Here is a 27,363-nt window from a genome sequence, read left to right on the forward strand (position 1 = left end):
CATTCTTTTTTTCCTCAGAGCTTGATCGTGGACTGAAAGAGCCAGAGATCAGAACTATCTGTAGACAGATGCTGGAAGGCTTAACATACCTCCACAGTATGAAAATGATTCACAGAGACCTGAAAGCGGGAAATGTGCTGCTAACACTGGATGGCGATATCAAGCTCGGTAAGAGCTGCTTTTCATTTTTGGGTCGATATTCTCCAGGTGATAGTGGGTAGGAACATACAAAACCACTCAAGTTTGCCTGAAGGCTGTCAATCACATAAAAAAATCTTCAATACACTTAAGGTGGCCATACACGGACCGATTTTTTACTTACAAACGACCGATTCCCGAACGATCCGATGCTATCGTTAAGTTATCGTATAGTTGGTGGTGTACGAACGATCGTCGGCCCACTAAACGAGCCGACATTATCGTCCCCAAAATCGATCGGCCAGGTTTAAAAATTTTGGTCGTTTAACGATAAAATCTGCCAGTTGGTGTGAGTGTCAGACATTTGTCTTTCAACGATTGTTCTCTGCGCATGTCACGATTGCCAGCAACGACATCGATCGTACGTAGATGTACGATCGTAGGTATTTTACGATAATGATGCGACAAAATCTTTCCCGAATTATCGTTGCCCGTGGATGGCATATCGTATGGGAACTCGATCGCCATACGATCGTTTGTCGATATAATCGTTCATCGCACAACGAGCGAAATCGCCTCGTGTATGGCCACCTTTAGATCGGGGCAGTGATTTAGGTGTGATTAACTAGTCTCCATCCGTCACTGTTCTTGTATCTGAGATTGTTGGGGTTCTTTTTAAACCAGCTAAGATGGACCTTTTCAAGGATTAACAAGCATAGCCCTCCTATATTTTCTTCTGTAAAAACAGTGGGTATAATTAGCACTAATGGTAAAAAGGCACAAGGCCACTTTCTCACAATATAGCATACAGATGTATATTCTTCAAGCTCTACTCTACAGATGTGTAGAGCATGAGCTTTGTGGTATGCTACAGTGGAATCACAAATCATACTTGTGGTGAATGTGTTTTATTCTGGTCTCTGCTTCTGCAATTTGCCCTTAATCGCCCCAAATAATATGGCCTTACAAGTATATATTTGTTTCTTAGCCAGCCTCACCCACCTGCTTTTGGCCTGCCTTCATATAACTGGGGTGACAGGATTTTTATTGTGGTTTAATGTGCTAAAGTAAGCACCCCCCACCTTGGCAACATACAACCCCAGCTCAGAAATTTCCCACGTACCAGTGCAGTGAGGAAGTGCTCACTGACTTAAACCACTTCTTACAGCAGCTCAGCTGTGCAGAAATCTCTCTTATGCAATGATCCAGCTATATATTGTGCCAAGTCTCTAATTGTTTGATATTATCCCTTAAGTTGCAGTGAGAATGCCCCACCACTCTAATTAGTTGTGTTTAACCTAACCAATTCTAAATTAAGATACTGGGATCCTATAATGCTAGCACTTTATAATTTCATATAGCAGAAAGATGCTGCAAACAAAGCGGCTTTTAATGTGTTTGACTGGCGCTCTGCCAGAATTCTTTATAGAGACTTGAGCAATGATCTGTCTGCCTTGTCATTAGTCTGTACACCATTCCATGGTTGTATACAGGATAAATGCACTCCAGCAAAAAAGACACAGTATTAAAATAATATTTCATTCCTGACCGTGTTTAATTTAGCTATTTCATGCTCTGTGCTTGAAGTATTCAATTTGGGCTTCTCTGTGGAACAGAAGCACTTTATTTTATAAAGAAAATCTTATATGGGTAGATAAAAGAAAATCAAATTTTCCGCTTGTGGAATTATTGAATCCACAAATGTTAACAAATGTAAAAAGCCACATTTTGACAGTAAAAACCACTAAAGAGATACGGACACCAGGAATTAAACTGTTTTTTAAATATGTCATAACATTGTCTTTGCATGAGCCTTATGATTTTGCCTTAAACCTATTTTCCCGATGCTTTTACATTTCCTGTCTGATCCCCCATGTACCTCTATTAGGGGGCAGCCATATTTGTGCAGCAGGAGTCCGTTAGCATTAGAAGTAACAGGTTGAGAAGGAACAGTCAGGTTTAGGAAGTTTATGTAACAATTACTTACAAAAGCAGCCCTATTAGTGAAAAATGATCAACGCAACCTATAAGTAACTTTTTATGTACATTAATATTTTTAAATTTAGTTTTTTCATGTCAGTATCACTTTAAAGTAGAAGGAAACCCCACATCTAACAACACAAGAAATCAGGCTTATCTAATGGTGCACGCTATGATAGCGGATCAGTTGGCTCAGGTGGGAAGGGTTAAGTAGTGATTTATAAGAGTTCTAGAAAACTGATCCCCTCATTTATATAGGATTTACTATGAATCGTGTAAACCCAGTACAGGTATGGGGCCTGTTACCCAGAATGCTTGGGACCTAGGGTTTTCTGGGTAAGGGGTCTTTTCACAGCTTGGATTACCATACTTTAAGGGGCTGATTTACTAAGACACGAATTCGAATCCGAATTGGAAAAAATCCGATTGGAAAACGAACATTTTGCGTCTTTTTCGTATTTTTCGCGATTTTTTCGGCGCCTTTACGACTTTTCGGAAATTGTCGCGACTTTTTCGTTACCAATACGATTTTCGCGAAAAAACTCGAGTTTTTCGTAGCCATTACGATTCGCTCGTATCTTTTCGCGACTTTTTCGTATTGAGCGCTCGTAAGCGGCGGCCGAAACTTTCAGACTTAGCATGATTTTTGAAGCCTCCCATAGGACTCAATGGCACCCTGCAGCTCCAACCTGGCCCAAGAAAAGTCACCATACTGAAGCTTGAATGAATCCGAACGCTACGAAAAAAATCGCAACATTTTGCGCAACTTTCGGAATGGCTACGAAAAAGGCGCGACTTTTCGCGCAAGTTTTAACGCTACGAAAAAACCGCCATATTTTACGCAACATTCGGATGGCAACGAAAAAGTCGCGATAATTTTCCAAAAAAATCGCCAAATACCGATCATTACGAAAAAAACGCAATTGGACGCATTCGGCCGGTTCGTGAGTAAGTAAATGGGCCCCTTAGTCTACTAAAAAATAATTTAAACATTGAATAAACCCAATAGGATTGTTTTGCTTCCAATTAGTTATATTTTAGTTGGGATCAAGTACGAGGTACTGTTTTGGATAAGGGTTTTCCAGATATTGGATACCATGCATGTACTTATTCAAGTTGGAGCATGACTGATCTACACTACAATGTGTCTGTGTATGCATTTGCTACTATTTAATTTCTGGCTATTGTACTGGCAATTTTACTAGCAATTGTGTCTTCTTTCACAAGTCTTCTTGCATAGAACTATAAAGCTCCTCCTTTTCTAGATAGCATCTCTGTGGTTTGTTGTAGGTTACACTTCCTCATTAAACCAGCAGGCCCCACTGATACCAACAGACACTTGGATATTTTGCACATTTCCTAAAGCTCATAGAACTATAAAGCTCCTCCTTTTCTAGATAGCATCTCTGTGGTTTGTTGTAGGTTACACTTCCTCATTAAACCAACAGGCCCCACTGATACCAACAGACACTTGGATATTTTGCACATTTCCTAAAGCTCACATTACTTTGATGTGTTTGAAATTATCTTTAGTCTTCACTTTTACAGCTGCCTGTCAGATTCAAAACCTGAATAATGATCCCTTAACTGTGGGGGTTCTTATGTAGGAAACGTAGCAGTTTTCGTTTTAATGGTTCCCCGGCGCAGACTGGTTACAAGCAGTCGTGTCCTTGTTAGGGCAATTGTTTTTCACCTGTGTAAACGCAGGGCTTCCTCAGCCCAGGGAGAGAATACTTAAGCAAACAGGAGATTTCATTTTTTTTTTCTAGCATAAAACAATGTCACATTGAAAAACTAACTTTGAATTCAGTGCTTTGAAACATTTCAGTTAAGGATTTGTCACAGTTGTGAATAATATGTAAGGCACAGTGTTAACCCCTTTTAAGCAGTTGCTAATTGCTTAAAAGTATGTTTATCACTTACATGCTAAGTATTGGTGCTGCCGATTGGGACAGTAAAAGGATTGATGAAATATAATATAGTTCATTCAGGTCTTTGCGGCCTGATCTTAAGCAACTTTTCTTTGGTAGCTAATTTACTTTATTTGTATTGCTCTATTTCACTTTGTTTTCTTTGACACACCCATATTGTTTTTCAGTCTTGGAATCACTCTTGCCCAGTGATTTTTATATGGATCATAATGAAGATCTTGCTTCAAGCATTAAGTATTAAGTCGCTTTTAAAGCACATTTAGGAGCTAAATGCATCATGACTACATAATGCCCAGAAGCCTATTAAAAAGGAAATACTCCGTGTGTATTTATATTAAATGAACAAACAAGATACAGACAAATTTATCAAGGCATGAAAGATAATTTTTCATAATTCTCCAAAAGCCCATAAAACTGGTTCTTTATTGGGTGACCATTTTTTCAAACTAAGACTCAAAGCCAAGGCTATAATTGTTGATGATGGGGTTTTTTTTGGCCATCCTTATAAATATGTGTAATAGGATTAATTTGAGTATTAAGAATGCTTGAGTATTTGAGCTGTGTTTCAAAATATATCGTTTAAAAAAAATGATGAAGGAGTTGAATTTTTTTGGACTTTAGTCTTATTTCTTATTTCAGCCCAGCATAACTGTGTAACTATGTATATTGCTGAAACAGATAGATATGTTGTAATCTTTAAACGTGCTGCATCACTTACTTACTTACTCACGTCAAATCTATTTTTAGTGAATATCTCACTCACCTCCTTAGACAAGGAATAGTCATGTTTGTGCAATGTACGACAATCTTTAATCCATGTAATAGTGTAAATGCCAGCCTCCTATGACATACATTGTCTTTTGAAACTAAGTTATTACAAAGGAACAAGTGTGCATTTAACAGAAATGGGGCCCTTTTCTTTGTTCAGTGTCTTCAGAGGAGTCACTTATTGTTTATTATATGCTCTGTATGACTTTACCTAAAATGGGAGTGCTTGTCAGACCTTCTTATGCATGTCCCATGAGCTCTGATCCATAGTAAAACCTAAAGTAGTGTAACCCTTATATTTTTAACCCATGTACCAGGATTTCCTAACCAAAATGGAGGGTAAACCAAATAGGAAAACCAGTAGGGGAGTTAACCCTTAGGGGCACATTTATCAAAGTACAATCGCTTCCGAATACATAAAATTCATATTTTTTCTAATTTATAGAACTGTGTGTATTTTCTGGGTTTTTTTTTTTTTTTTTTTTTGAGCAGTAGAGGACTTGGTGCCAAAGGTGCAAACAGTATTTTACAGATTTTACTCCAACCAGCTGGTGACAACAGAGGGGGAAAGCCCACTATGGCGTGATTGGTGCAAGTGTTAATTTCACCAATTCAGCTTCTGCATTGTGTTACGCATACATACTGAACATATTTGCAATTTACAATTAGTGTAATATTTACGTAATGGAATTTTGGGGAAAAATAATTTTAGTAATGTATTGTGCCAGTGTGGGGAAATGTAAATACCTTCCCTCTGTGCCAAAGCTTGGTAGTTCTGTCATGCCTTATGGGTGAGATTCTGCTTATAGAAATGAGTGCAAAAGTTTGTCCAGGTTCATGGCAAGAACAAGGCATTTATTTAAAAACCTTCTTTTTCCTTTTTACCACAGAAGAAAAAAGACTTAAGATCTGATTCTAGCTGCCGATATATCTGTCCCTCAGACCGATTTGGCAGCTAACCGGCCCGTGTATGGGCACTACCTATAGGCCTACCCGACCGATATCTGGCCTGAAATCGGGCAGATCTTGATCGGGCAGGTTAGAAAATCTAGTCGGATCGGGGACCGCATCGGCTCGTTGATATATACCTGCCATAATAATTTGATTGTTTGGCCCTGGTGTTTTAGCCTGGATTCTCCTGATATCGCCCACCCGTAGGTGGGGGATATCGGGAGAAGATCCACTCGCTTGGCGACATCGCCAAGCGAGCGGATTTTATGGTGTATGGGCACCTTTAGGGGTGCTTTATAAAGGTCACAGGGTGATAACAAAATAAACTTGCCAGTGTGCCTCCTTTATCCCCCATCTGTATCTTAAGTTTCTGAAAGATTTAGCTTCTTTATAACCCAAAAACAAAACAAAAGGCATAAACTAAAATTGTGTAATTATATGATACGTCCATTTATGTATAGATTATGCAATTTAATGTTTCAGTAAAGCCCCTTCTTGCTCAGCTAAATGTCAGGAAAAAGTCTGAAAAGTGCTGTGTTTGCTGTTATTGGAAGGTGCCCTTTGGTTGCAGAGAGCATGAAACAGAAAATGGACTTGTCAAAGAACTGCTGAGAAGCCATAAATGCACAACTCCAGTAATAAACTAAACCCAGAAAACCAATCTCTAGCTAGGAGGAAAGAATGGCAAATAAATTCTATGTGGTATAAAGCAGGGGTCCCCAACCACCGGTCTGGGGCCCGGTGCCAGGCCGTGGGCTGTGCTGAACCGGCCACCTCTGGTCCCAATTACCTGTGATCCCAACTCCCTGATGTGTTACACAGCCATGACAACAGCTATGCGAAGCCCAGGAAACTTTCTACAGATCAGGACAAGGACCAAAGTACTTTATTAAAGGAGAAATATTGGATAAATGGGAAAAACCCTACCCCTGTAGGCAATTATGAATAATATACAGTGTTGGTTTCCCTTTGGGCTAAACATTAATCCTCTCTGTAACAATGGCCCCTTTATTGGAGCTCCCTATAGATCCTCTCACTTCTCTGTCCGAGTTTGAAATGAAGAGTGGGCGTGTCCTAACGGTCCCTGCCAGAAGCACAGAAGGAGGGGGAGAGCCAATCACAGCCCTGCAGTCCCACACGCACAGACAGGCTTCAGTTCCCTATCAGGTCAGCCTAGCTGCTGATTGGTTCCTATCCTACAGTGCAGTGTACTGAGGACATTTAATAATTACCTTTACATTATATATGTAATAATGTAATAATTAAATTGTATACTATGCACTAGTTGCGCCCCCCCCCCCCCCATCCCCGGTCCTTGGAAAATTGTCTTGCTTGAAACCGGTCCGTGGTGCAAAAAAGGTTGGGGACCACTGGTATAAAGAGTATGAGAAGAACTGGATTCAGCTGTACAAACTGAAAATAGCTACTTTTTATGGAACTGTTGTGCTAGCAATATTAACAGCCAGGTTGCCAAGCCTAACAAAATGAAAATAAAGTGGAAGACTCTGTGTTGATCTCTTTTTGTTTACTGGGGACAGTGACCCCAAGAGGCAGAAGGACAGTGGTTTCAGTGCCATAGAAGGTAAAGACTAGTGGGAGAGTTGCTTTGCATAGGTCCCTTTACTACAGTCTAAAACTTTAATCAAGGGTGAACTTCTTCTTTAATGTCAGTAGAAGTCCTGCTTTTTATCCTAGTGTGTACAGGTATGGGACCTGTTATCCAGAATGCTTGGGACCTGGGGTTTTCTGGATAAGGGGATGTTTTTGTAATTCTCCATACCTTAAGTCTGCTAAAAATCAACTCAACATAAAAAAGTATGCCCAATAGGATTGTTCTGGATCCAATAAGGATGAATTATTTATTCTTTCTAGTTCTTAGTTGGGATCAAGTACACAGTACTGTTTTATTATTACAGAGAAAAAGGAAATTATTTTTTAGTAATGGAATTATTTGATTAAAATTGAGCCTATAGAAGATGACCGGTAGTACCTGTACTTATGTATAACAAGAAACAGAAAATGGAATTTCACTGAGAAACCTATATTTAAGTGTAATCCATAGTAAGAAATAATGATTATTCTGTGTGCAAGCAATCCTTCTAAACGCAGTGGCAGCAGTTTTATGCTAGCAGAATAACAGGAAAGCACAGTTTGTGCTTCTCTGGGGTCATTGTCTTATTGAGACAGCATGTCCCCTGTCACTTCTGTGCTAACTAAAATTTCTTCTTTTTTTCACCAGCGGATTTTGGAGTGTCAGCTAAAAATGTCAAGACCCTGCAGAGAAGGGATTCATTTATAGGGACACCATACTGGTAAGAGAACAGAACACCAAATTTCGCTAAACATGCAAGACCCTGGGCATTTTCAGCCTCTAGTTTTCACCCAGTGTACATGTTTCTAGTCTTGTCATGGCAGTCAGGATATTTACAAGTGTTAGCCTGCCCTGTCATAGGTTTTAGCATTCTGGCTGCTTGTTATCATGGGCTAAAAATTGTACAGTTGGTAGAAAATAAAAAGTAATTATGCTATAAGTTATATATGCATTATAAATTATATGTTAATAATAATCACTGCAGAATATGTAGATTGATTGTAGTGTACAAACTGGCCCACACTGTCCTTCACAGAACTTAACTGGAGGCCTGAGTGATCAGCTTCTGAGTTCTTTCTAAAGCGAGAGATGTGTAGCTGAGATATGGAACTACATAAAGAAAAAATAAAGTCTAAAAAGATTATGGCTGTATTGTATATATTAAACTTTATGCTATTGAACTGCTGGTATGCATACTATATTTGGTATGGTGGTATGCATACTATATTTATGTCCCCTTGGCCATGATCAGAAATGTTTCCACAAGTTGTAAGTGCAGGGTAAGGTACAGTTTGCTGTGCTTTATTTTGCACGTCTGGTACAAACACCTTTTTTAAAAAAAAAAACGGCAAGAACTTTAAATGACATTAAATAGTATAAGACATTCCCCCAAAATGCTGTTTCATGTATGGCTACGGTTGAAATGATTGCAATGGAAAGCTGCAGGTATATTCAGTACTCGCTTGGCACTGGTGCATTAGCTAAGGAGCCAATAGCCAGCGCTAGACATTAACTAGATGGGCTGCAGGTAGTCCTGTAATATTGTGAGGGGCAGTCTAAAGTGGTGAACCCTGCCATCCAACAGAGCCCTCTGCCTGTAGCCAGTAGTTCCTCACCTGAGCAAGCTGCAGTAAGAGGGTCATAACCACAGCATACTCAACTGTGGGGCAGTTCTGTGCATGCACTCTATTACACCTCAAAGTCTGTTGCACAATTTATAATTATCCTTCAGGGATTTGATGCATATTTATATTTTTCCTGTGCTCTCCACCTTGATCATACAGTAATAATGCCATGGCCATAGCAGGGAAAAATGGCAAACAAGCAGTGAACCAGCAAAACAATGGGCAAATAACACATGTTGGATATTGTGTGTGAGTGTGGGTAAAACTCATGGAAAATACTTGTGTGAAAGACTGAGAGGCTCATATGAGTTGCATTGTTAAGCTTACGCTGTTTACATTGTATAGTCTACTTCATCCTTTATTTTTTTTTCTTGGTTTTGACATTACTGTGGGAAAGTTCCACTATGCTGAAACTGTAGAGCAGCACTTAGGAAAGAACCTTAGCTTCCATCTAATGCTTACATCATGCAAAATTCTTCAGACATAGCAAGTAGCCATAAAAACTGCCTCTTCAATATTTGTGCTCTCAAACGGCTTTAGAGCTGTCAATCTGTGTCTGGTTTACAGAAGCAGAGGGGCATTACCTTGACTTGCATAAGGCCCAGGGTCATTACTGCAGTGAGGCAAGACAAGGCCCTTTTCTCAGGTGGCATAGTACCAGAAGCAAGGAGAAGGAAAGATGCACAAGCATGTTTATGCTAAATGATTGACCTTCATAAGGCATCCAGAAACACAATATTAATTTTAAAGAAAGTGTTAATGTTAACATATACCAAGGTATAGAAATGTCCTGATTCCCTGACTTTGCCTCTTCTTTTTGTTTTGTTTTGATATGAATCATTGTGTTCTTATCTGTTACAGGATGGCTCCAGAAGTGGTGATGTGCGAGACCATGAAGGATGCTCCATATGACTACAAAGCAGATATCTGGTCTCTAGGAATTACTCTCATAGAAATGGCTCAGATTGAGCCCCCTCACCATGAGCTCAACCCCATGCGGGTTCTGCTAAAGATTGCCAAATCTGAGCCCCCTACCCTTTCTTCCCCCTCCAAGTGGTAAGGCCCATACTTCCACATATCTAATCTTTTCATGCCCTAATTACAAATAATATCAGTTTTTTTTTTGTTTTTTTTTTATACATAAAAGGCCCATTCACAGCAGTAGGCGTGGGCATGTTCAAAGCCAGATGCATTTATTTGGTGGTTCTTCATTTTTTAGGTATTCTTGGTGTATGAACCAAGTGAAATAATATCCTCCTTTCCAACATGTTTGAAAGCTGATGGTTGCACCTTAAACATATATCAAAGTCTGCAAATGTTTGAAAACTTGTGACATTGTGATAGAGGAGCCAATTTAAGAAAAAGTAAATGCATTGAGGAATTCTTGCTAAATTAACAAACAGGAATGTCGGATTACAATAATAACAATGTTTTCTAGCTATAAATATCACTGTTGTATGTGTCCCTTTATGGATGTTGGTCCTAGCATAACTTGCCAAGAGATTAGTCATTTTCCTCTCATCCAAATAAAAGTGGCCCCTGGGGGATGTTTCTGGCAATTGTGACCGAAAATGCCTGGTTTAGGGCCTTGATTCTCCTCAGTCGTATCACTAATGACAACACCAATTTTTGTGTTGCTGGAAGGTCTCCGGAGTTCCACAATTTCCTGAAGACGGCACTAGATAAGAATCCTGAAACCAGGCCAAGTGCTGCGCAGCTACTGGAGGTGAGCCAGAACCATCTGCAAAAATCACTGTATATACTGTTTTTTTTTTTTTTTTTAAAACAAGATCTGCAACAGGAATGTGGTTAACAAACATGCATCCTAACACTTTCAGAGACCACACATTTAGCCACAGTTTTTTAATGCTAGAGAGAGTGACCACAATTATTTATTAAATCCAGGTAAGGTCACAGATGTTGCTATATAGAGACCACAATGGCACCACATACAAACTTGTGTTCTTTTTTGAACCAGCTTATCCCTAGACATGGAAGGGACATGGAAGAGTTAATTTTTTTCAGAGGCCTGATTAGGGGACACAGTGGCCACTATGCTTCCTCTATGACGCAGGGCCCAATCCGGAAAAAGCTGGCAACTCCACCTGTGGTAACTGTAACATCACTGTAGCATAGCTTGTTCCATATGTTCTTTTCTTTGTTTACCACATATTAAATGCCTTTTTCCCTTTTTTTTCTTTTTTTTTGTTTCTGGAAGATTCCCCTTCCAGAACTGTTTTGTTTCTCCCCTTATAATGCAAAACATATGGGCGGATCAGTACACTGCATGTGTACAAAGGGTATAACTTTATCTATATAGAAAAGGTGCCCATGGTCACTGGTGCAACAACTCTCTGAATTAGAACTAATACACTGGCCTACAGCTTGATTTGTCTTTTAATCTTACTGTTGGACTACCATCCCTAAGCACCCAAAAGCAGACAAATGCCCCATATTATATAAAATACAAATCCGTTTTCTTGCCCTTTGCAGCGTGCCTAAATTTAAGTTCTGGTGTAGTATAGTTTCTCTTTTTGTGGTATGCTTATAATTAAGGCAAGACTGCTGAAAGGAAGTATGTATATTCATTGTGAACTGCCACTGATGTTGGAAAATGGTGGTTAGGTTAGTTCAACCACAGCTGTAGAGTCACACTAACGATTTAAAGGGAATTTTGTGTGTATGATATATTTCCTTTTTCTATGTTACCAGCACCCCTTTGTGAAGAAAGTATCTGGTAACAAACCTTTGCGGGACCTGGTAGCAGAAGCCAAGGCAGAAGTGCTAGATGAAATCGAAGAAAACGGAGAAGTGGAGGAGGAAGAAGCCTCAGACACGGTATCTATAGGGAGATATTTTCCATATTTGCTACAAAAAAGTATATGTGCAGCTTTCATATATCTGAGTTACCCCTCTCACATGAACCCTTTCATCATTCCTTCATATGAGAGCATCAGCATTTGTCTTAATGCCTATTTAAACCGTATTGAATGAATGTAGTATTCACACCCCTATTTAACATGCCAGATAATGCTTGTTATTGCAAAAAAACATCAGCTATTTTTATATATATATAAATAATAAATAATTTTATATATATATAAATAAACCATAATGGATCATCTATAGTACCAAAGGTCAGCACTGTCCTCCTTAAAACAAATATTAAAAAGTATAATGAAGAATATGTTTAGGAAATACCAATGATAAAAGCATTTTTGCTAGAATCTCTAACATTTTGCTTTTGCAAAAAACTAGAGAAAGTACCTGTATGTAAATCCCATTTCCTGTTTATCTGGAAGAGTAGGGTAGAGCCTGCTACCAGAAGTATAGGTGCCCATACACGTGAAGATCCGCTTGCTTGGCGAGGTCGTCAAGCGAATAGATCTTCTTCCGATATCCCCACCTACGGGATGTAGGCTAATTCGCCCCAGGGCCAAATGATTGAATTATAATGGCGGCAATGGGGCAATTGGTTTGAGGACCACATCAACGAGCCGATGCGGTCCCCGATCCGACTAAATCTTTTAACCTGCCCGATCGATATCTGGCCAATTTCAGGCCAGATATTGGTTGGGCATGCCCCTCGTTCCTGCCCCTACACGGGCCGATAAGCTGCCGAAACGGTCCAAGGGACCAATATTGACAGCTGCAATCGGCCTGTGTATGCCCAGTGGTATGCAAAGTGGAATGCTCTCCCGCTCTTACTGCAGTACAGGGGCAGTGCTGTGCAGAGTAAATTACAGAGACAGTAACATTTAGATATGTAGCTGGTGGATAAGCTATGAAGTGAATAGCAGTTTACTTAGTGCGTAGGTTCCTTTTAAATGCTTGCTTTTCCCTCCTAAGTGACGGCTCCAAATAAGGTGCATACTAGGAAGCTGAAAAAAAAGTTATTTAAGAATACAGAAAGCTTTGTGTACGTAAACCATAACATTGCTTTATACTATCTTCAATAGCAGATGTTAGTTAGGTTTTGCTGCCTCATCCATGGCGGCATGGAATTTCACACTGGTGCTATAGCTTCAGTCATTCTTCTGTTTTGACACAAACTTCCAGCACACTTAGCAGGCAAGAAAAATCAAAAACCACAGTCCTCCAATTGTTAGGAATTAAGAGCATTCAGATAAAAGACAAGTATCTTGCACTGGAATGTATGCTGGCATTACATCAAATGGAGCAGTTCATTAAAGCAAACAGTTCATCTCTCAGCTGCCTATATATTGTCAGCATGCTAAAATGTATCTGTAGCTGAGTGCACTTATATCTTATTCATTTTTACTTTCCGTACTTATATAACCAAAGGAAAAGAAACTTTTAAAAGTCCAGTATATCTTAGAAATAGCTGAAACCGTTATTACTCAATTCTTTGCAAGTTTCTCATATTTTCAAGCAGTTTTAAAGGAGGTGTCCTACATGAAGTAGATTCCACATGTATTGTACTTTGCCCCAAATGTGTTGCAAATCTGCATCAGTCTAGAAGAGATGCCTAAGGCAAGCACTTCCAGATCACAAGCTCACCTTGTGTTCATCCTTAGCTTAGCTTCCATAGGTAATAAAATAGTTCAGTGCTGTCCAACTGGTGGCCCGCGACCCCCCTCTGTGTGGCCCCCCACCTGTCTGGCTGCTTTGATGGCTTACCTTTGAGTAAGCTTTAAATGGTATCAGTACTGAGATTAACTGGCCCCCTGCATGATTCAAACCTTAGATTCAGGCTGTAAACCCTCTGTATTGTTTAAAAATATAATCCCCTGTGTTGTTCACACCTTTTAATACCTGCATTGTTCAACCCCTACAGTGTTCACACCTCAGGCTCAGACTGTAATCACTCCCATTGTTCACTTCTTCACACCTCAGTGACAAGACCTGTAGCAAACCTTTTATTACATAACCCCAATACAAACCTTAGGCTGGTATGTAAGTTAGTTGGTGGTATATAAACATTTGTGCTTAGTGCAGGTAGCTGGTTTATTGACTGCATTTTAAATGTTTGATGCTGACATGTCAGCTTGCTATTAAAGTAATAGATTATACCAGCCATCATTCTTTCCCCTGTTATCCTGCTATAAAAAAACACTTGTATATCCACTTTCATGCAGACCTTTTAGCTATACATAGAAAATAGGCTCTCCCAGGTGCTGGGAAATACCAATAGCTTTTGCGAATATTTTGAAAATGGGATGTAGATAGCTCTTCTGTAATAGCATAGCATTGTTTTTTAGATTTGTTGTGCAAAGCTATTTTAGTAACTGACTGACATGGATTCTCGTTTTTTAGCCTAGTTCAAACAAGAGTGTCAGCCAAAGTGCACTTGGGGAAAAAGACAAACATACTGGAAAGGAACACGTGGGCAATGGGATAAAAGCAGAGCCACAGAACACTGATTCCCAAGCAGACATTCATTCACAGAAAAGAAACCATGAAGGGAAGAATTATCCTGAACACAATAGACATGATGCTGTGAATGGGAAGCCAGACATAATAATCTTGAACCCTGTGAGCAGCAACCATGAACCAAAAAGAAACTCTGCAGCAGAGAGTTACAGAAATGAGGAGCACGGTTCTGCAGTGTCATCCAACCAGAGGCCAAAAAGCAGTCAGTCTGACCGTCAGTCTGTGGAACTTGTGCCCAATGGAAGTTTTGATTCCCCCACACGTTACTTCACTGGCTGGTCCAAGAGGGATTCGGATTCTGGCAGCAATTCAGCTTCTGAAAGCATGGACATCAGTATGAATTTATCTGCAGACCTGTCAATTAACAAAGAGACTGGCTCTCTGTCACTCAGGGTAAGAATAGAATAAAACAGAATGTTGATACTTGTACAAATCCTACTCCTAGAATCCTAGAATTCTGTATATTTGCACTTGGAGAGACACTGGTATTTAGCTGGATGTAAATGTGTAGTGAAGGCACTAATAATTATAAGGGCACCGTGAGCTATGTTATGTACCACATATATGATACATTATTTATGCTGCAACATCACCACTCCCAATCAGAGGCTTCAGTGCTGGTCTCCTGCAGGAATACTGGCAAAAATCATGGAGAAAGTATTTTTCGGCTTGTGCAAATTCCACTTTTGTCAGTAGTCCAGCAGCAGCTTGCAACATATTTTCCCATGGAGAGAGGCCCCAACACAGGACATTTTTCAGAGAAAACAGGTCAAATAATAGTCTAAGGCAAGGCTGAGTGCAAAAGTTTTAATTTGAGGCTCCAAGGCTAGGGCTCACTCAGCTCATGGTGGCTTTTTTTTAGTAGAGTTGCAAGGTTAGATCTGAAGCTGCTAGATCTGAAGATGTCACCTGATGCGTTTCAAGCCATTCTTTGGCTCTTCATTAGAGTTGAAGTAACCTAAATATGATAGCCCTATACAGCTCAATATTAATTCTCTGTAATGAAACAAGAAGCCTCCCAATCATTAAGTCCATTTTGGATAAAGGTTCTCAGTGTAAATGCAGAAGCCTGTGGAAATCACGACATCTGGGCCCCAACCTTAAAGCCTCTATACTCTCGAACTTGACATGGCTAAAACTTCCCTTGTAATCATACATAATATGTCTTACCACTGCAGATACATGTTTCTTATTTTTGCATTCATTTTATTTGCTGTGGAAAATATGCCCTAGCAACCAGATTACTGTTAATATTTCAAACTCAGAAGCTGCAGAACACAAGTTACACTATGTTAGTGTAAGTGAGAAGCAAGACAGTTCAGGATTCTGGCGATAACCACATAACATATAGAGGCATAGATCCTATCTTTTCACTGCTGAATGCTCACATATTCTCTATATCCTTACATTTTATTTCGTGACAAAGGGGTTGATCAACTTCCTACTTTGTAAGATAAAATATGACACCTTTTAATCCTTGCTGAAGTTGTTTCTGAGACAGATGGGTATCATTTTCCCAGTAATATCTAAACACATGAAGTCCCCAGTGCCCAAGCCTTTGGATAAATTAAGGTCAAACACAATCATGTTGCTATGTAGATAATGTTTGTATGCAGGTATGTAGTAGGAATCTTTAGGAGACAGGGTATGCTGAGCCTGGTGAACATTGAAGGCTTGGCTGGGGCACCCTTGGAAAGAATTCTGCATATCCTAAAAAGTAGTAAGGAAAAGATGAAAACATTGTACCCTGTATTTAATTTAGCATACGCTTCTCCATAATTCATTTTTCATGGAGCAGTGGAATATCTATGAGAACTGGTTACCAAAACAAACAGGGTGCCGGTGTGTGCAGTTATAAAACCAGCCCAGGAAAGTTACTGATTAATCCCTGCTGATATCTGCTGCTGAGTTCCTCTTTATTGCTGACTGATGGAGAGCACCACCTCACTTTATTGAGGCGAAGAATTATTTTTTTGTCATGCAGGGTGTGACTGTGTTGCTGTAGTTGGTTTACAAAAAGGAATGCAGTATTTTCTTATGGCAGAGAAATGCCAGAATAAGTTAATGTTATAGAACCTAAACTGTAGAATCATGACAGGGGTTTCCTCTTCTGAAATGTTAGTAAATAGATCAGTAAAAGCTGTCTGCTCATTGATTGCTGTGGGTTACATTGGCTTTTTGTGGAGAGCAGTTGGAAGATGCATAATTCAGGAGCAATTAAAGATGTCATTATCTGGTACTCAATGTTTTTGCTTCAATCAGAATGCAGTTAAAGCCAACAATCCCTTAAGTGACATTTGGACATGTCCAGTGAGGCTCTGGTGAACGCCAACATGTTTTAAATTCAGTATAGTTTAACTGTTCTGGTAGGTAGAGGTTTTTTTATGCTGGCTTTTGTGCAGAAATATGAAAAAAGCTGCGGTTTCACTCGACAAAACGTAAAAGTAGCAGTTTCCACATCTTTATTTTGTTTGTGCTTTTTCAATTTGGATCTTTTGATAAATGACTGCCATTTGTGGAAATGCATTTAGTCATGGTTAAATGCCCCACCAAGTGTGATTTTTTTTTTTTTCATTTAGGGCAGTAGACATATTTTAGCAACCTAAAGATTTGGGCTGCTGAAATGCCAGAGGTTAAAGCGCCAAAAACTGGACAGTCTGCCATTGCCCCTGTAGTATTTTGCTTAGTACTGTCTTACGCTTCTTCTTCTTCAATTTTGTTTTCTGTATCTGAACTGTTAGTGTGATTATTAACCTAAAGCTTTGAGATTTATTTTTATTCTCACTGGTTATTTACCCGGTTGTCCTTATGCTTTCCATCTCGGAATAAGGATCCCTTTCCTTTTGAACCAGGCAGTGGTTTTATTAGCGAATAGAAAATGAATAATAAATGGTTTGTATTGAAAAATAAGTGCTAAAAATATGACTACAAAGATAGATTAATCCACTTTCTGGTTGCTGGGGATTACTGGCATACCGTAAAGTAGAAGTGCAATAATTTAAAATAAAAAAAACGAAAACGATTTGCAATGATAACTGTTAATGTAAAAATTTTAAATGAATTTCTACTTCAAACTGCACAGATCCTGACATTTATTTTCTGTGCTTCCTCTACTCTTGATCCCATCAATAAAATACACATAAATATATTGCTTTATTTTGGAGAGTAGAAGAACTTTGTACTGATGCCCTAAAGTCTCTGAATATTTGCAGCCGACGGCCCCACTATAGGCTGTTCAACAAATGGTGATCTTTCTTTTCTTGTTTAACTTATTTTTTTTATATATTATTATTGAAGAGATGATTTTGACCTTAAATGTCATTTTTATTTATAATGCAAACAGTAAGCAGCTGAACTTAAAAATGAAAAGATTAAAAACTTGCTGGGGCTCATTTGCACTTAATAACTAATCAGTGATTGGCTTTTTTTTTTTTATCTAGCTGCAACAATGCATGGGTTACTGCCCATGGGCAAATTTGACAAGTGATGATAAATGAACCCCTTTGTGTGCAACCTTATCTTTTTTGTGCGGTTTTCAAAAACTGTTTGTACAAAGCAGTGCATGGTTACAATCAACATTATGAAGTATATGTATAAATACCAGTTTTTCTATATGGGGGTGTCATAACCTTTCTAGTTAAGTGTTTTCAAGGCAGTGTTGATCGTTGCTAAACAAGCTCCCAAATTGTAGTGTATAATTAATTTTATGTCAAATATTTTCCCATACAGTTGTTAAGATATTAATAGTTAATTGTTGTGCTGCCCCAACATAATAATCTCTTCCTTCTGCAAGCAGTTTAGAATGATGGTACCAGAACTAAACCCCACACAGTGTTTATGATGAATACAGTGTTCACTCCAGCATATGGATAGATGTAAAGATGTTGTGCAAACCATAAATTTAAAAATCTTGCTGTGAATATGCTTTGTACCGTTTCTCTGTCTGACCACGCCGCCATGGGAAACTGCTGACATGTAGCTGGGGCATGCCTTTAGCCGCTTTCTGCTCAATTGCTCTTTGTTCTTAGGAAAGTCGTTTGCACAAAAAGACCTTGAAGCGAACAAGGAGGTTTGTTGTGGACGGAGTGGAAGTGAGTATTACTACCTCAAAGATCATCGGTGACGATGAGAAGAAAGATGAGGAGATGCGCTTCCTGAGGTGAGCCGTGCAGCATAGACTGATCACCCAGTACCAGAAAAATAGGCCAGGCCAGGAATTATTCTAATTTATTTAGTGTTACTATGTGATTTTGATCAATATAAACCACAATTCAGGTGTTTTATGAAGAGCAGGTTGCTTGGTACTTGTCCATTTGTTAAGCATGCAAGAGCTTCTATTTTTGGAACTTCAACGCCTGCCTTATAGATTTTAATATTGGTCTTCACCCCATAATGGAATGCTTGCCTGCTCTATGTAGGGGTATTTTCAGAGTACCACACGGGATCTAGTTGTGTCCTTCAGGTTTATTGTGAAATGAATAAACAGAGTAATTTCTATTGTAATGCTACTTGTCCCTCTTATTGTGGACAATAACAGCCCTTTTATGTTTTGCCTATGCTTAGATTCCTGTGGCGGTAGTGTAAATGTTTGTTTTGGTTGGACAATATATAGAACTAAAATAGGCTCACAATGGAGTGTTTTATAAGAACACGGCTTGGATCTGTATCATAAAGCATAAGGCCTCAAAGAGTGGTCTATTTATAGAAAGTATGGTTGTTAGCAGCCCATTATGTTATGTCTATTGTTATAAAGGAATCCTGATGCATTTTCTCTCATTTTGTTGCCTGCCAGACGCCAGGAGCTGCGTGAATTGAGATTACTACAGAAGGAGGAACACCGGAACCAGGCTCAGCTGACCTCTAAGCACTCATTCCAGATGGAACAGATGTTGCGTCGCTTTGAGCAAGAAATGAATGTATGTGTTTGCTCTTTAATGCTGTTAACAAGTATTTTTAAAGCAGCAAAATATTCCACAGCACTGTGCTACACAATGTTGATTGGCAAATCATAAGGATCATCTTGGTCATTATCTATAGAAATCCCAGAGCTTTACAGAAATTGTTCATTGGCCTTTTCATCCACCATGTACACCCACAATTTAGTCTATCAGGAGCCTTCCTGGATGTTTTTGGAGGAAAGGAGTACCAGTTTAAATGTGCACAATAAGCACTTCATACACAGTGTTACTTTTCTGGTGTTATACTGATGTCAGTCATGAGCCCTTAATTGCTAGGTTGCCACCATGCCAGTTAATGGTAACAATACCTTGTTGTACTGATTTTTTTTCCTGTATTTTTTGTAATGTCTTTTAAAATGATATTAATAATATAGGAGAACATTACTCCATATAAAACATATATGTTGGTCTAAATAAAAAGGACATTAGACAACTCTTCAGTTCTACCCCTAATATCCAGTAGGGCTGTGTTATCTCCTGTATGAGAGGCAGGTTTTGACAAATTAAACACAATATTAATAGCACACTGATTTAATCCTGAAACATTGCTTCATGGTGACCTATTTCAGTGTACAGTATTAACAGTGACTGCTACAGTGACAAGCGGCTGTGTAGATGTGAGGCAACTTTTTTAGCTACTTGCCGTACTGCTGCTGCTTAGCCTCTGTTCAATAAGCAGTTCAGCAACTACCGGAAGGTTGCAGGTGGGACATTTTAAACACAAAATATGCTATGTGGGTGCAAGTTGGTGTTCCCAAGTCCTAGGTAGCACAGAAGTGGCTAGTAGAGGTTATAAGAAAGTGGGATCATACAAAACTAAAGAAGGGGTCCCTATTTAGAAGCTAAGAGCAATCATGAATATGTGAGCAACTTAACTCCCCTATTTAGAGTGTGTCATTTAAGCTGTCCTTCATCTTAAGGTGGAGCTCCATAGACTAAGGGCTCTGGCACACGGGGGAGATTAGTCGCCCGCGATTAACTCCCTGTTCTCGGGCGACTAATCTCCCCGAGTTGCCTACCCCTGCCATCCCACCGGTGAACATGTAAGTCGCTGGCGGGATGGCAGACGCGGCGGGGCGATTTCCGGAAATCGCCGAAAAAGACTCGCAAGTCTTTTTCGGCGATTTGCGCGAAATCGCGCCGCCGCGAACACCAAAAATGAAACTAAATATATATACAACATTTAGCTCATAGATCAAATAACCAGAAAAAAGGAATATCTGTGTGGAAGGTGTTACAACATGTGTGGAAGGTGTTACTTCACACTTCAGTAACTTACCCTAATTTATATCAAGTCACTTTGATCCACATTATCCTGTACCTTATCTGTTTGTCCCTTGCAGCCCCCCCCCCGTTTATATGACTTTAACACCTTCCACACAGATATTCCTTTTTTCTCTACCTGTACATCATTATTACAATCGATAAGTGATGCCACTCATTTAACATTGTGTTTCCATATGGTTGTGGTCCACAGCCCACGATTAGGATTTACCAGACATTACAATAGAATAACCATCATTTATTTAATCTCATCACATGACTCCCTTCCTACTGTGGCAATGATATGCAGCCTTAAATGTAATGGTTCTTACCTTACTCTACAGAGTAAACGGAAGTTTTATGACTCAGAACTAGAAGCTCTTGAGCGGCATCAGAAACAGCAGATTGAACGGATGGAGCAAGAACATGCATTGCGCAGACGAGATGAGGCCAGGCGCATCAGAACTGAGCAAGAACGAGACCATGTCAAATTCTTGGAGCAGCTAAAGCTTAGGAAAAAGGAGGTCTGATAATATTCTATAAATGGCGCAGCAGAGACTGCAAATAAACATGTTTAGGGCAATGGCACTCAGGGCAGTGTTAAAGGGATTCTGTCATGATTTTTATGGTGTACTTTTCATTTCTAAATTACACTGTTTACATAGCAAATAATTCACTCTACTGTTTAAAATTTTATTCTTGAACCAACAAATGTATTTTTTTAGTTGTAATATTGGTGTGTAGGCGCCATCTCAGTGCATTGTGCCCGAGTCTGAGCTTTCAGAAAAAGCCAGTGCTACACATTAGAACTGCTTTCAGATAACCTATTGTTTCTCCTACTCCCATGTAACTGGAGGAGTCCAAGAGTTTGATCTCTTACTATTAAATGCTATTCTGATACCTACTGGGAGCTGCTATCTTGCTCCCTTCCCATTGTTCTGCTGGGAGGGGGGTGATAAGACTTCAACTTGCAGCGCAGCAGTAAAGCGTGACTGAAGTTTATCAGAGCACAAGTCACATAGCCCCATGTGAAATATGAAAAATGAATTTCAATGCAGGATTCTTCTAGAAAGCTCTATTAACTAATTTACTAATGTGTTAACAAGTGACCAGTAAATTCTACCTGCTATGGTTGCTATGGGTTACTATTCCTGGGCAAACTTAGGGGTATATATATCATGCTTTGTAAAAAGTGGAGTAAAATATTACTGGTGATGTTTCTCCTAGAAATCCAAAGCAAAGCATCTGATTGGCTGCTAACTGTTGAAATCTAATTGCTGATTGGTTGCCATGGGCGACATCACCGGTAATGCATCACTCCACTTTTTACACAGCATGATAAATATAACCCATAGCGTCTTTGAATACATAACAAAGTCTGCAATGAAGTATCTAAAGCCAAATAAAACCCATAGCCCTGCAGACTTAACAGAACAGTAACACCAAAAATATGAAAGTGTATCAAAGTAATTCAGATTTTAGTTACTGTTACCCTGCACTGGTAAAAAAAAAAGGTGAGTTTGCGTCAGAACCACTACTATAGTTGATATAAATACCCTGTTGGGTAGCCGCAGGGGCAGCCAATCAAGCTGGAAACAAAGAGAAAAGGCACAGGTTACATAGCAGGTAACTGATAAAATGTCATTTTATTCTATAGAGTGTATCTGTTATTTGTTAACCTGTGCCTTTTATACTTTTCTACACAATAGCTTATTTGTATAAACTATAATAGGGTTTCTTAAGCAAACTCACCACACACACTTTAAAACACTTTTTTGGTTTTAATGTTCCTTTAAGGCAAAGTACAGCAGTTGATCAAAAGCTTCCAGCATCCTCATTGGTATAGGGACAAAGTGGCTAAAATCAAGTCCCAAAGGCAGAGCATTGGGAATTGATTGGGCATATTTCAGTGAACTCCAGAGTGTTTTGTGGCCCAGTGACTGGCTGGTGCCATCTAGGTCAGTTACAGCAAACAGCCCATATAAAACGGTATTGGCTATTAACCTAAAAGGATAATATGCATTTTAGAGCTTGCATTTTTTGTTTTTGCAATTTAGTATAAAGTTCTTTATATCCCCATATGAAACCAAGGTAACATTTATCATTGATCTTTTATAAAGTTGAAAGCACAAGTGGAGAAACTCCCCCGGCAGCAGCGCAGAGATGCAATGAAAGTGCAAATGGACGATTTTGCTCAGAAGAAGCATATAGAGGTAGGAAAGTAATAAGCTGACTAAAGTGGTGTACTGAGGCTTTCCTTCACCTATACTGTATTTAAAGTTGACATTTCCCAGGCCTAAATGACCAGCATTTCTGCAAGTTAGCCTATATTTAAACTGTTTATAATTCCAGTAATTTTTCTGCTGGTAGGGTGCACATTTCCTGCGTTTACGATGAAGCTAAATTCTTCATTTACACTTCTGATGTAATATTATTTTAGCACGGCCTTGCTAACAGCATATACAGTGCAGAATACATAGCCTGTTTAACATCTACTGTCCCTGAAATGCAGAGAGTCAGCCTTTGATCCTCTTCTTGATGTTTTCTGTTTATGTAACCTTATCGGTGAATGGATACATTCTGGAAGGTGCTGGCTTACTTGTAGATAAGTGCTCCCCTGTTCCAGAGAACACTAGCTTCTATCAGTATTTTGGAGTTCAGAACCTGATTCTGAGTAACTGCCAAGCACAGCTTCTTTGCTTCTTTTGTGCTGGCAATAATTTCTGGAATTCAGTGTCATGATCTGCTGGAAACCAGCAAGCGGTAAGCTGCTAGGTCTCCATACTCTGGCCTTTACTTTAAAAGGGAAAAGTGACCTCCAAATGACTTAATTAGCTGAAACCACTCAGTACAGTAGAATGACCCTTAGTGGAACATTAGCTATAATCCCTGTTTCTTTCCTTTGGAAAGGCTATATGATCAGGAATGCTGTCTGCTGGCACTGTTTGCTTTGTGTCCAACGTAACATATTCATTTGAAATCAGAGCTAGGCTGAGAAGGTCTTGTGGTCCTAATCCCATGCCCCTCACATCAATGCAAAGAAAATAGGGTCAGGCCTAAACACCAGAAAATACCCTGCCATAGACAGTCTATAGCAAACATAATCCAAAGATCTAGAACACATATGTCAAACAAAATTAACAAGAAATTCCCTGAACGCTGCACATAGTAGTTTATGCATTTAGCCTTTTGCTCTTCGTGTTTTGCTCTTGGTTTTCTTTTATTAGTGAAGCACAAAACCCAATAATTTTTCAGTTTGCAATGGAAACCATCCTTTCACTATTTATTACATTTGATTATTTCCTTTTGGGATCATTGATCTGATGTACACCTACAGTGTCTTAAATGCTCATTCCCTCCCTCTGACTGCAGGAACAACAATTCTTAAATAAGCAGAAGGAGGATTTGACCCTGGCCCTGAGAGTGATTGTTCTGGAGAACAGGAAGGAGATCTATAACAAGGAGCGGGAATTTCTAAACAAAAAGCAGCAACTTCTTAGAGGTAAAATACCTTCCCAGAGCTGGTACACTTCTTACGTTTTACTATTAGAAAAGTAGAATGTTCTAACCAACTACAAATACTGTTTTCTCAGACAGAGAAGCGGTCATCTGGGATCTGGAGGAGAGACACTTGCAGGAGAGACACCAGCTAGTGAAGCAGCAGCTGAAGGACCAGTATTTCCTACAGCGTCATGAGCTGCTGAGGAAACATGAAAAGGTAAACAGATTGTACACATGCATTTTTTCTTGGTTGTTAAAAACTGTATGGATTTACATTCAGTGTAGTAATCCACCCTATCAGGATGGCTTGGTATTTAGTTTTCCACATTGAAAATAAAGACAGAAAATAGCTCATGTGCATCACAAAAATGGTCAAGAGAAAGAATTACCTTATTATAATTTATGGCAACTTGTGAAATAAGCTGACAGAAGACTGTCATGTCTGTACTTTGCAGGAGCAAGAACAGATGCAGAGATACAACCAGCGAATGATGGAGCAGCTTAAGTTGCGCCAGCAGCAAGAGAGGGCCCGTCTGCCAAAAAACCAAAAAGCAGAGGCAAAAACCCGTATGACTATGTTCAAGAAGAGCCTCCATATCAGCCCAAGCGGCAGTGCTGCAGAGCAGCGGGAGAAGATAAAGCAGGTAGGACACTGGACCAGCTATGACTGCTTTGTGGGTAATTTCCTGCATTGCCTTTGCTATTCAAATAAATGGCCCAGAACAGCCATTGGTAGGAAAAAAAAAACTTTATAGAAAACAAAAATGACACTGCTCCCACAGTGCAGTGGCCCTGTCACCAAGGTAGTCCTTGTGCATCTTTACTGCTATCCATGTTTCTTGCTTTCCATTCCTGATCTAAATTCCAAGTCCTGCACAAGCACCTAAAATTTACGGGTAAAATGAAACACCATTTTTTATGTTTTCTTAATGTTATTGCTTACTTTTAATTTACAGTTTTCTTTGCAAGAGGAAAAAAGACAGAAAGCAGAAAGGCTGCAACAGCAGCAGAAGCACGAGCACCAGTTGCTGGAAATGCAAGCGGAGTGTGACTGCAACGTCCGAGATCTTCTGCAAATGCAGGTGATGATGTCACACCCTAGTGGGAAAATGATGGTCAGACACACACATCATTTGCTCAGTGTTGCAGGCTTGTTCTCCATAACTGCACAGTATAGCCTCAAGAAACATACTGCTTCCATGCAAATGCATACCACTAAAGCATAGTGCTTAAAGTGGTTTGTTCACCTTAAAATGAACTTTTAATATGATGAGTAGAGAGTGCTATTCTGAAACAATTTACAATTGGTCTCCATGTTTTATTATTTGCAGTTTTTGAATTATTTAGCTTTTTGTTTAGATTGATATTTTGAGTCAGTTTGCAATTGGTTTCTGTTTGCCAGGGTTCAATGTAACCTAGCAATCGGGCAGTGGTTTGAAAGAGAGACAGGAATATGAAAAGGAGAGGGCATGAATAAAAAGATAAGGAATAAAAAGTAACAATAACAATAAGATTGTAGCCTTACAGACCTGCTTGGATCAGTGACACCCATTTAAAAGCAGGAAAAGGGCAGAAGAGAAAGGGAAATAATTTAAAAAACTATAGAGCAGTGATTCTCACACTTGGGTTACATGTTGCTGGAAGGGTTAAAGCATGCTGGTTTTCTTAATCCAGGAAAATCTGGAGACTAGTTCAATAAAAAAGCCTAGAAGGTTCAGGTTTTGCTACAGTTGTAATTCTGTGTGTACAGGGTGTGATCTCGAAATCAGACAAAGCCAGGAAGAGTGCTGGCAACAAAAGTAATAGCAATGTTATCTATTATAGGCATATATATTGACTTTACCGAGTACAATAAAATACTGAATAGGGTGTATCTATCAGTCTAACATTGTTGGTTAGTATAAATTTCCATCAAGTCCTACATATGTGAAACCTTTAAGGTAGAAAATATACTGTGGAGCAGCTTAGTGCTTTTTGCTGAATGTATTGCTGACAGACCCCTCTCCTTTGCAGAATGAAAAGTGCCACCTGCTGGTAGAACACGAGACGCAGAAGCTGAAAACCTTGGATGAGCATCACATTCAGATGATTAGAGAATGGAGAGAAAATCTTAGACCACGAAAAAAGGTATTAAAAAAATAAAATAAAAATAAAGAAAACTTATACTGAGCATTGTTCAAAAACAGAACACAAGGCACCCCATGTCTTTATTACCCATGGGTAGGAGCTTTACAGGCTGTTTTTTTTTTTTTGCATTAGCCCATTGGGGATTATAAACAGGCTATGGTATTCCTCTTATATTTGTATGGTGGGTTGAGAACCCTCAACTCTACATACATTCTGGAATTAAATTCTGAACCCATAGGCTTACTTGGTATTCCAGATAAAGTGTTTATTTAATAACAAAACATTTGTCCATACAGAACATTTTTCCATGCAGTCCAATTTAGTAAGCCAAATATTAAGTTCATGTGACTGTACCAAATAGTAACCTATTAAATGAGGTTTTATTATTGCATTGGTCAACCAAAGACATCATCTTTTTACTCCAAGAAGCCGCATATTTGACAGTTTGTTATTCTAAAAATGATAATTAAGGATTTGGTATTCAGCCAAATACAAAAATAGTATATTGTTATTTTTAGGTTATGCACAAATTGCTTTTTCTCCCCAGACCCAGCCTACATGTGTAACAGCCATCACTTTTGCTTCCTTGCAGGCTCTTGAGGATGAATTAGAACATAAGAAGGAAGAGCAAGAAATGTTCTTTCGGATGAATGAAGAAGTTGCAGGACATCCATTCCCATCCAACAAGCCAGCCAAGTTCTATTCTTTCAGCTCTCCTGAGGCCTCCTAATTTCTGCAGCTATAAGACAACTGTACAAACTAAAGGCCAAAAGCCACTTGGCACAGAAAACTTTTCCTCACGTCTTTCCTCGTTGGTGCTTAGTGCGATTTCGAAGTGATGAAGGGTGGACAATACTAAGGAAGAGAGTCACTTTGATCTGAAGGCGGGGCTATGAAGGTGGAGCTCTATGCACAGAAAAAAGAATCCTGCTGTTGGAATATGCCTTTATTTGTTGTCTGCCTAGAGAACAAACCTCTGTACTTTATTTAATGACTTCAGTGCTTACAGGCCAGCTACCAATCATTTCTATAGTGAAATTTATTATTTTGGTCATGCAGACAAGCAGTTCAGCATCAGATATTCTGTGCTCAGGCTATGCTAGTATACAAATTAAAGGAATGCATTTCTTCCTAAA

At 39.2% G+C, this 27,363-nt stretch overlaps 1 protein-coding gene across 1 annotated transcript in view; it reads left to right on the forward strand.

The window, feature by feature from the left end:
• The window catches only part of stk10 (serine/threonine kinase 10), a 56,230-nt gene extending 28,867 nt beyond the window's left edge, over nucleotides 1-27,363 (forward strand). The window contains exons 4-19 of the mRNA NM_001079155.1: nucleotides 19-168; nucleotides 8,008-8,080; nucleotides 9,846-10,040; nucleotides 10,629-10,710; nucleotides 11,697-11,822; nucleotides 14,262-14,771; nucleotides 18,407-18,537; nucleotides 19,171-19,294; nucleotides 20,944-21,123; nucleotides 22,720-22,812; nucleotides 23,972-24,101; nucleotides 24,193-24,317; nucleotides 24,556-24,744; nucleotides 25,057-25,182; nucleotides 26,114-26,227; nucleotides 26,820-27,363. Coding sequence (NP_001072623.1) covers nucleotides 19-168; nucleotides 8,008-8,080; nucleotides 9,846-10,040; nucleotides 10,629-10,710; nucleotides 11,697-11,822; nucleotides 14,262-14,771; nucleotides 18,407-18,537; nucleotides 19,171-19,294; nucleotides 20,944-21,123; nucleotides 22,720-22,812; nucleotides 23,972-24,101; nucleotides 24,193-24,317; nucleotides 24,556-24,744; nucleotides 25,057-25,182; nucleotides 26,114-26,227; nucleotides 26,820-26,957 — 2,486 coding nt within the window. The 3' untranslated portion in view covers nucleotides 26,958-27,363. The remainder of the gene's footprint in view (nucleotides 1-18; nucleotides 169-8,007; nucleotides 8,081-9,845; nucleotides 10,041-10,628; nucleotides 10,711-11,696; nucleotides 11,823-14,261; nucleotides 14,772-18,406; nucleotides 18,538-19,170; nucleotides 19,295-20,943; nucleotides 21,124-22,719; nucleotides 22,813-23,971; nucleotides 24,102-24,192; nucleotides 24,318-24,555; nucleotides 24,745-25,056; nucleotides 25,183-26,113; nucleotides 26,228-26,819) is intronic.

The sequence above is a fragment of the Xenopus tropicalis genome, chromosome 3 (assembly GCF_000004195.4).
Source record: "Xenopus tropicalis strain Nigerian chromosome 3, UCB_Xtro_10.0, whole genome shotgun sequence".
Taxonomy (NCBI): Eukaryota; Metazoa; Chordata; class Amphibia; order Anura; family Pipidae; genus Xenopus; species Xenopus tropicalis.